Source organism: Sphaeroforma arctica, assembly GCF_001186125.1.
Source record: "Sphaeroforma arctica JP610 unplaced genomic scaffold supercont1.292, whole genome shotgun sequence".
NCBI classification, from domain to species: Eukaryota; class Ichthyosporea; order Ichthyophonida; genus Sphaeroforma; species Sphaeroforma arctica.
In genome coordinates this window covers 30,587-39,896 of record NW_014040266.1, presented here as the reverse complement: position 1 = coordinate 39,896, position 9,310 = coordinate 30,587, and the positions used below count along the sequence as shown (strand labels likewise).

The following is a 9,310-nucleotide window of genomic DNA, read 5'->3' as shown; positions in this document are numbered from 1 at the left end:
TTAATTAGATATATGTATTCTATATATTTTCTTGTATATATATATATATATGTATGTATGCATTACTATATGCATGGATCTACATATACGATTTATGTATCCTATTATAGCCGTATATTCACATATTATATATATGCATATATATATATATATCGATAGTTTCTACTTGTAGATACTGTATGTATTGGACGAATGTGCATATGATGCTATCTAGCAGTTACTGTATAGTATTACAACAACCGGAACGCTTTATTGATCACTTTGTTCTGCAGGATTTGGATGATCTCGACCTCTTTGGAGGCTTCGCGAGTGATTCCGGGACGAAACCGGTACCACGTGCGGCGAAGCGTGATCGCAAAGTAGCGGTTAAGGCGGATGTTAAGAAGGTATGATATGTTGGTCTTTGGTGTCGATGTGGATTGTGTGTTGTAGATAAATAGTATTGATTTGTAATACAATCCATCTCGGATGTTCTCGATGAACTCTAGCCCACCCGCTCATAGACATGATCAGACGTACATGGAGCTACAGCAAGAGTGCTTGCTTTGATTAAAAACGTTCACATAAAGGTACAATACGCATCTTTCTAATACTCCCAACGATGCATATGCGACCTTAACTACTCAAACGGACGTGTTTGACGTTTACTTCCCAATGCACAGGCCAAGCTCTCGGCACCCTCGCCCAAGGTAGAGGAGATCAAGGAAGACTCAGTAGACAGCAAGAATGATGCGATCGACAGAGAAGACGCAGAGATGGGTATAAAGATAGACGCACCCAAAGGGTTTAAGCCAATGCTGACCGACTCGATTGTGTTGGATACAGAGACAACGGCTGGGTGTAAGCATCAGGTGGCCGTGCCTGTGGACTACGACTATGTCCCACTGTCAGAGCATCAGCCGCCGGCTGAGCCGGCGAAAACATATCCTTTGTAAGTAGTATATTTATGTATTTGTATACGTATATGTATATGCATACGTTTATGTATAAGTTTAAGTATATGTATATGCATATGTATCTAATATATATATATATATATATATAAATATATAGTCTACGGCCATAACTAGCGCACGCATTCGAACACTCATCATAAAGATTGATGTATCACTGTGTCATTCCCAACCTGTGCATGTCTATGATATATCTACACACACACTATATATATATATATATATATATGTGTGTGTGTGTGTGTGTAAGGCCATAGTAAGCGCGTGGCCGTATTAGAACGCATTGTTAACCTATACCTATATCCAACACACGCGTCTCTCGCACACAGCACTCTAGACACCTTCCAGTCACAAGCGGTCAAGTGCCTTGAGCGTAACGAGAGTGTGTTGGTGTCTGCTCACACGTCCGCGGGTAAGACCGTGGTAGCGGAGTATGCCATAGCCATGTCACTACGAGACAAACAGCGAGTCATCTACACCACTCCTATCAAAGCATTGTCCAATCAGAAGTTCCGAGAGTTTACGGAAGAGTTTGGGGATGTGGGGCTCATGACAGGTGATGTCACAATCAACCCCACCGCGTCAGTGCTGGTGATGACGACCGAGATTTTGCGATCCATGTTGTACAGAGGTGCGTATGTGGGCACACGTCTTGGCTCTCTGAGAGTATACATACTATATATATATATATTTATATATTTATATATTTATATATTTATATACATACATACATACATATACACACACACACGTATATATATATATATATATATGTGTGTGTGTGTGTGTGTATATGTATATTTATATACATACATATATATATATATATATACATATATTTATATATATATGCACGTTGTCTTTATATTCTGTGGTCAATGTTTTGCAGAGGTGTATGCGTGTATATGTCTTGACTATCTATGAGTACTGACTGCATTGTATGTTCATCTTGAGTGATATTGAGTTCGTAGATCAAGTATATATAATTATGCTGTTCCACGCACATACGCAAAACGAATACACATCACTAATCCGCCACGCTATTCACAACTATTACTCGACTAATACACAGGATCGTGCGTAGATCAAGTATATATTAATGTCTCGTCTCACACTTACGCAACAAACCTACGCCTCACACTTACGCAACACACCTACGCCAAACTAATCCGCCACATTATTCACAACACTATTTCCCAACGAATTCATAGGATCATTACTAATTTTTAACTAACTAATACCCAGGATCGGAGATTATGCGAGAGATCGGTTGGGTGGTGTTCGATGAGGTGCACTACATGAGAGACAGAGAGCGTGGAGTGGTCTGGGAGGAGACACTGATTTTACTACCAGGTATGGTGTCCGTTAAAACGTGCGTATTAGGTAGTACGAACGTATCCGTTAATACGTACGTATATGCAGGATATAGTATCGTTCGTGGCCTGTGCATTCATACAGTGATGCTGGACGCTGAACTATACTACCAGGTATGGTATTTGTTAATACGTACGTATCCGTCAGTACGTACGTATCTGCGGGATATAGTATCGTTCGATACCTGTGTATATATATAGTGATGCTGGACCTTGAACTTACTACCAGGTGTGGTATCCGTTAATACGTACCACAGCGTCTGATGCGAATGCCAGCTTGTGACCCTCATACAAATACATACCATCCGTTTTCTTAACATTTTCAAAGTATTACAACAAACCGTCAAAACGTTGCGACACCTTGAGTGAGTACTGATATGGCCTTGTCCCCTCTCCCTCTCCGCTTAAACCCAAAACCCAACCCACAGATAACATCCATCACGTCTTCTTATCCGCTACGATCCCCAATGCGATTGAGTTCGCCAGATGGATCTGCCAACTGCACAAACAACCGTGCCATGTGGTATACACTGACTACCGTCCCACGCCACTGCAACACTACATATTCCCCGCAGGGGGAGATGGGCTGTATCTGGTAGTAGATGAGAATGGTATGGCGATATATATATATATATATATAATACATATATATATATATTGCTGTTATTATTGTTATTGTCATTCTTATTTTTAAAAGTATTTTTTCTATTTTTTTATTGTTACGATTATTGTTATTATTATGCAACCCTCCAGTAAATATGCCCGTGGGCGGGAAACTGCACATATACGCCTCATCGTTGTGTGAGTGTGTGGGTACTCAACCCTCCATGCTCAGCCTATATCCACAACCACCAAACGAAGCACACACAAGCACATCACCCACACCTACCATACTTACCCTCCCACACCCCCTTACACCCCCACCACTACCCTCCCACAGGCACCTTCAAAGACGCCAACTTCAACAAAGCCATGGCATCACTCACGGACACCAAAGACAATGCTGGAAAGGCGGCCGCAGGGGGTAAAGGGAAGGCGAAGAACACGGGTGCGACATCCGATATATACAAGATTGTGAAGATGATCATGGACAAGGCATACCAACCCGTCATTGTCTTCAGTTTTAGAAAGAGAGAGTGTGAAGCCTATGCACTGCAGCTGTCGAAGTTGGACTTCAACAGCGAGGTGGGTGTGTGTGTGTGTGCGTGCGTTGATATATATATATCTAGTATATTAGTCTAATAAAACGGCACGCCCATCTCAACTGGCCACATCCCCACCCAATAAATGCACAGGAAGAACCCCCTTAACCCTAAAACCGTAAATCACCAGTAGCACCGTAGCTTATATGCTTGTCTAATACAACAGAACACCCATCTCAACCGCCCCAATCGAGGCACAGGAAGAACCCTAAACCCTAAACCCCACCCATTCAATACACAGGAAGACAAAGAAGTCGTTGACCAGATTGTGGAGAACGCGTTAGAAGGTCTGAGCGAAGAGGACCGCAAACTGCCACAGGTGGAACACATTAAACCGCTGCTGCGCCGAGGTATTGGCATCCATCACGGAGGTCTACTTCCTCTGCTGAAAGAAATGATTGAGATTCTGTTCCAAGAGGGACTCATAAAGGTACTGTGTGTTTCAGGGTTTATATTGTTAATCAAAAAGTATTTATAAAGGTATTGTGTGTGTTGATTGAGATTCTGTTCCAAGAGAGACTCATAAAGGTATTGGGTTTATATTGTTTTGCAGAAAGAGCTCATAAAGGTAATACGAGTGTTGATTGAGATTCTGTTCCAAGAGGGACTCATAAAAGTATTGTGCGTGTTGATTGAGAATAAAGGTATTGTGTGTTTTAGGGTTTATATTGTTTTCCAGAAAGGTCTCATAAAGGTATTGTGTGTGTTGATTGAGATTCTGTTCCAGGGGGACTTATAAAGTTATTGTGTGCGTGTTGGTTAAGATTGTGTCCAAGAAGGGGGGATAGAGATGTTGTGTGTGTTGAGATTCTTTTTCGAGAAAGACTTGTGTAAGTATTGAGTGTGTTGACTGATTAATTCTTTCTTAAGTAAGGCTTATGTGGGTATTGTGCGTGTGTGTGTGTTGTGTGACTCTTGACGACCGTAATGTGTGCGTGTGTATCAGTTCGTAGCAGGTTGGCATCGTCTGGGTGAGTCTTTCTACATTTTGTTTTTGAATACTCTCATTTCAAATTTACTGCATAATGCTGAAAAAATGCTGAAAATGGGACACAAGTGAAGCTATTTTTAAGACCAACTCGTGGACATACACGTTCATAGTTGTGGAAACGTGAGCCTTCTCACATTCTATTTTTTAAACAAATTCCTCCAATTGAAGTTCTAATCGGTTGTTATTCGTTGGCCAATCGGATGCATTGTAGTTGCATTATTAATTGATTATTATTGGGTTGTCAATCACAGGCGCTGTTTGCCACAGAGACTTTCGCCATGGGACTGAATATGCCTGCGCGAACAGTCGTGTTCACAAGTGTGAGGAAGTTCGACGGTATGTTGTCTGTATCGCATCCAGTCTACTTTTCCTAATTTGGTCTAAAATACGCGCCAGTTTTCTCTCTCTCCTAATTTGGTGTACAATACGCGCCACTTTGTGTGTTCGTGAATGTGGGGACGCGCGCCCCTTTTTCCTAATTTGGTTTAATGCCCGTGCAACTCAGCTACTGCAAGGCTGTGCTCGGGTTTTTGGTCTAATCTATATTTGTCTCCTTTCGGCTCATTCTTAGGGCTTAGGGGCTGGTGCCAAGTGTTGAAACGTCTTAAGGTCCTATTTACTTTGTTTTGTATTTTTTTGTTCTGAATGAAAACCAACGGGTCATACGCTTACGATCGGCATGTAAGTGGTTCTAAAACGACCATGGACAATATATCGATATTTTCATACTTTGGCTATATATATATATATATAAACACAAACATATATATATATATATATATATATATATATATATATACTAATAATAAATAATATATATATATATATATATATATATTTATATTTATATATATATAGACACGACTTTTCTCCAGTGAGGGATTTCATATCTTGGTCCAAGCTAATACGAAGTTCGGAACATCACAGGTCAACAGATGCGCTATGTCACTGGCGGTGAATACATTCAGATGTCCGGTCGTGCCGGACGTCGTGGCCTCGACAAACAGGGAATAGTTATACAAATGGTAAGTCAGTACACACGCACATATTTATATGTACCATGTACATGTATATATATGTATGTATATATATATATGTGTGTGTGTACATGTATATGTATACGTATATATATATATATATATATATATATATATACAGACACACACTCATATATATGTATATATACATATATACACACACATACATATATATATATCTATATCTATAGATATTTGTGTATGTGTGTGTCACAATACCTGGCACACTCATTAACGTACCTGTCTACTGTTTGCACCGTATAGCTGGATGAGAAGATGTCCTCACTACCTAAATATATATACTATACCTACCACACCCAATCCACGTATCTGACCAGCCTGGGCAATTTCGGTCCTTTTTGCACCGCCCAGGTGGACGAGAAAATGGAGCCAGATGTGGCCATGAACCTGCTAAGGGGTGGGGCGGATAAGCTCACCTCGGCCTTCCATATCACATACAACATGCTGCTCAATCTACTGAGAATAGAGGAGTTGAACCCGGAGTACATGCTAGAACGTTCCTTCCTGCAGTTTCAACACCGCATCGCAGTGCCTGAGCTGCAAAGGCGTATGTGTTATCAAACGGTTTAACGCTTTGTCGAGATTGTTTACGTGCTTTTCAGCTGATAGTTGTTGTTGTTTGTCGAGATTGTTGATGTGCCTTTCAGCTGATAGTTATAGTTGTTTATCGAGATTGTTGATGTGCTTTTCAGCTGATAGTTATAGTTGACAGGGTACTCGATCACCTCGGACCGGATGTCATATTGGCGCTGTTAAAGATAGTGTACGGTGTGATGTGTATGTGTGGTGTTGCGGCCTTGTAGGGAGATACGGTTATTTGAAAGTGTATCGATGTTTTAGGGTTTTGGTATTGATGTTTTGGTAGTGATGACTAACACAGATATGTGTGTGGAGACACGCTCCTGGATTTCGAAAACATTTATATGATATATTAATGAACCACTCAATCGACATGTGGATTACATATCTTGTGTGGTAGACACAGCTTCCAAAACGGAAATGTGTATACTGATGAACTACGTCTTGGCAACGTATGGAAAGAGGAATCGCTATAGACGAATATTGTGAATGGTCCGTAGTGACGTTCAGAACGTTTACTGTCGAATCTTAATGCGTGTGTGGGAGAGATAGTAATGACCAATCACTTGATGTAAACGCATTGGTACCCACCCCCTTTCTCTTGTACTTAGGTCCGGAACGTTTACTGTCGAATCTCAATTAGTGATGGGCAATATAACGCACACCGGTATACACCGGTTTTAGGTTGTATAAAACCTTCACAATATCATATATACCACACCTCACAACCCAATCTCTAGGCCTGGCGGAGCTCAGCGAATCAAAAAACGCCTTTATCATCGAGAACGAACCCATTGTAGACGAGTACTGCCAAATCCGCACCCAGCTGACCAAGTGCCAAACGGAGATACACGCCATAGTCACACAGCCTGAGCACGTGGTCCCGTTTTTGCAACCGGGACGGCTGGCCCGGATAAAGGAGGATGAAGTGGATTACGGGTGGGGGTGCATCGTCAATTTCCAGAAGAAGTTGAAGGTAGGTGGAGCTGTTGGGATGAATGTAGGTACATATACTCTGCGGTTGTATCTACGTGCATGACTTTCTATTTCGTACCTGTTGTGGTTATATGTGTGTGTGTATGGTATCTCTTCAGAAGGAGCTGTGGATGTTATGTAGTGTGAGGTGCTGTTGTGGTGTGGCGTGCGAGTGCTCGTAGGCTTCTGTTCTTAAAATCGGTGCAGACCCTTTGTACCAACCATGACTCATCAGCCTTACTTGGTCTTCGCATATATATATATATGTGTGTGTGTGTGTCTATATATATAACACAGGGGAGCAAAGGCACGATTAGCGCTAATCCTCAGGACGTTACCTACATAGTCGAGGTGCTGTTGCTCGTCACAAAGCAGAAGGGTGTGTCTTCTAAACCGGTACCCTTTACCGGGAAGGGAACTGGTAAGGATACGGGAGAGATGGTGGTAGTGCCAGTTACACTACAGTCGCTGCACAGTATAAGCGTGGTCAGGATACACACGCCCAACGACCTAACTAAGCCAGAGCATCTGCGTAAGGTGGAGAAGAGTATTGCGGAAATGAAGGTGAGATGTATGACGTATGGCTTGCTGGTGTCCTGTACTAGTCTCTTGGTATTTGGGTGCAGATGTGTGTTCAATCCGTGTGTAGAAGTATGCAAGTGCTTTGTGTGTGTGTGTGTGTGAACACTTGTATACGCATCCAGGTACACGTATGTAAAACAGCATGCATATGCATATACATATATACGTGTAGTTATATATATATATATGTGTGTGTGTGTGTGGATATATAAATATACATATATGGAATTATTGGGATGTGTCGATAAGAGACATATTGCATATCGATGTACACGCCATTACGTTGAGCGTAGTTGGTTGTTTCATCTCCCAAAGCATTCGGTTACGATTCATCATTCGATATGCTCTACTGTTGCCATGGTGCCATTAAAGTCGGCGGCATTCAAATGCAGGCAAATAGTTAGGACTGATCTCATGCCACATGAGCCTGTGCGCGAGACTTCGAAACCACATACGTCAGTGATCTTAGACGTATAAGGAAACCCAAATCATAGTAAGGGTTCTACCATTAGACTGCTTCTATGAGACCCTACCCTAAACCCTAAAACCCTGAAAACCTTTAAGTGATCCTAGACATGTAAGGAAAAACAAATCATATGGTTTGGGTCACACACCTGGGAGTAAGGGTTCTACTATTAGACGGCTCTTATGAGTATCTACGAATGTCAGGCGCATCCGATCAATCCCACTCGCTAACCCCTGTGGAACCCCCTAGCTCTCTAAATTTCGACCCTTTACCCCCCACCCCCCCTTAGTTCCTCGTCCCCAAATTCCACCAATGCTAATACCAATACCAATAACCCCCGCATCTATTTTTTCTATTTATCCAATTTGTTCTATTTATAGATCAGGTTTCCCGACGGACTGCCCCTGCTAGACCCTGTGGAAGACATGCGCATTCAATCGACCACGCTTGACAACCTCACCCAACGGGTGGAAACACTGGAGAAGCGTCTGTACGCGCACGTGCTGCACAATGACGACAGCGCCAAGGACGCGTTTGCCCAGCACGCCCTCAAGGCTAAGGTGCTGCAAGAGATAGAGAGTGTGGAAAAGGAGCTCAAGAAGACCAACACCGTGGTGGAGATGGGAGACCTGAAGATGCGTAAACGGGTGCTGCGGAGGCTCGGGTATACCTTGCCCGGTGATGTGATTGATTTGAAGGGGCGTGTGGCCTGTGAGATATCTACCGGAGATGAGTTGCTGTTGTCGGAGATGATATTTAACGGCGTTTATAACGATCTGAGCGTTGAGCAGTGTACGGCCTTGCTGACCTGCTTTGTGTTTCAAGAAAAGTATGTGGGGTTTGTTGTGTGGTGAGGGTGAAGGGAGGGTATGGTGTAGGGGCACTATCAACAGATACGTCGATGTTGTGAGGAGTTATATGGATAGATAGATATGGGGTTGTTGATGAAATATATGTGGTTGTTGATTACTTATATGGATAGATATACATGATATTGTTCAAGAATTATATATATATATATATATACATATAATATATATATACACATATATATATATATATATATATATATATATTTATTTATTATTATATATATATATTATATATATAATATATATATATATATATATA

At 41.7% G+C, this 9,310-nt stretch overlaps 1 protein-coding gene across 1 annotated transcript in view; it reads left to right on the top strand.

The window, feature by feature from the left end:
• Nucleotides 1–203: 203 nt before the first annotated feature.
• SARC_04893 (superkiller viralicidic activity 2-like 2) overlaps nucleotides 204–9,310 on the top strand; it is a gene marked incomplete at its 5' end in the record, with an annotated part of 13,334 nt that continues 4,227 nt past the window's right edge. Inside the window, 13 exons of the mRNA XM_014301254.1 lie at nucleotides 204–386; nucleotides 663–931; nucleotides 1,283–1,584; nucleotides 2,199–2,306; nucleotides 2,755–2,937; nucleotides 3,267–3,511; nucleotides 3,770–3,958; nucleotides 4,771–4,855; nucleotides 5,447–5,544; nucleotides 5,929–6,124; nucleotides 6,897–7,132; nucleotides 7,429–7,695; nucleotides 8,560–9,008. Coding sequence (XP_014156729.1) covers nucleotides 204–386; nucleotides 663–931; nucleotides 1,283–1,584; nucleotides 2,199–2,306; nucleotides 2,755–2,937; nucleotides 3,267–3,511; nucleotides 3,770–3,958; nucleotides 4,771–4,855; nucleotides 5,447–5,544; nucleotides 5,929–6,124; nucleotides 6,897–7,132; nucleotides 7,429–7,695; nucleotides 8,560–9,008 — 2,810 coding nt within the window. The remainder of the gene's footprint in view (nucleotides 387–662; nucleotides 932–1,282; nucleotides 1,585–2,198; nucleotides 2,307–2,754; nucleotides 2,938–3,266; nucleotides 3,512–3,769; nucleotides 3,959–4,770; nucleotides 4,856–5,446; nucleotides 5,545–5,928; nucleotides 6,125–6,896; nucleotides 7,133–7,428; nucleotides 7,696–8,559; nucleotides 9,009–9,310) is intronic.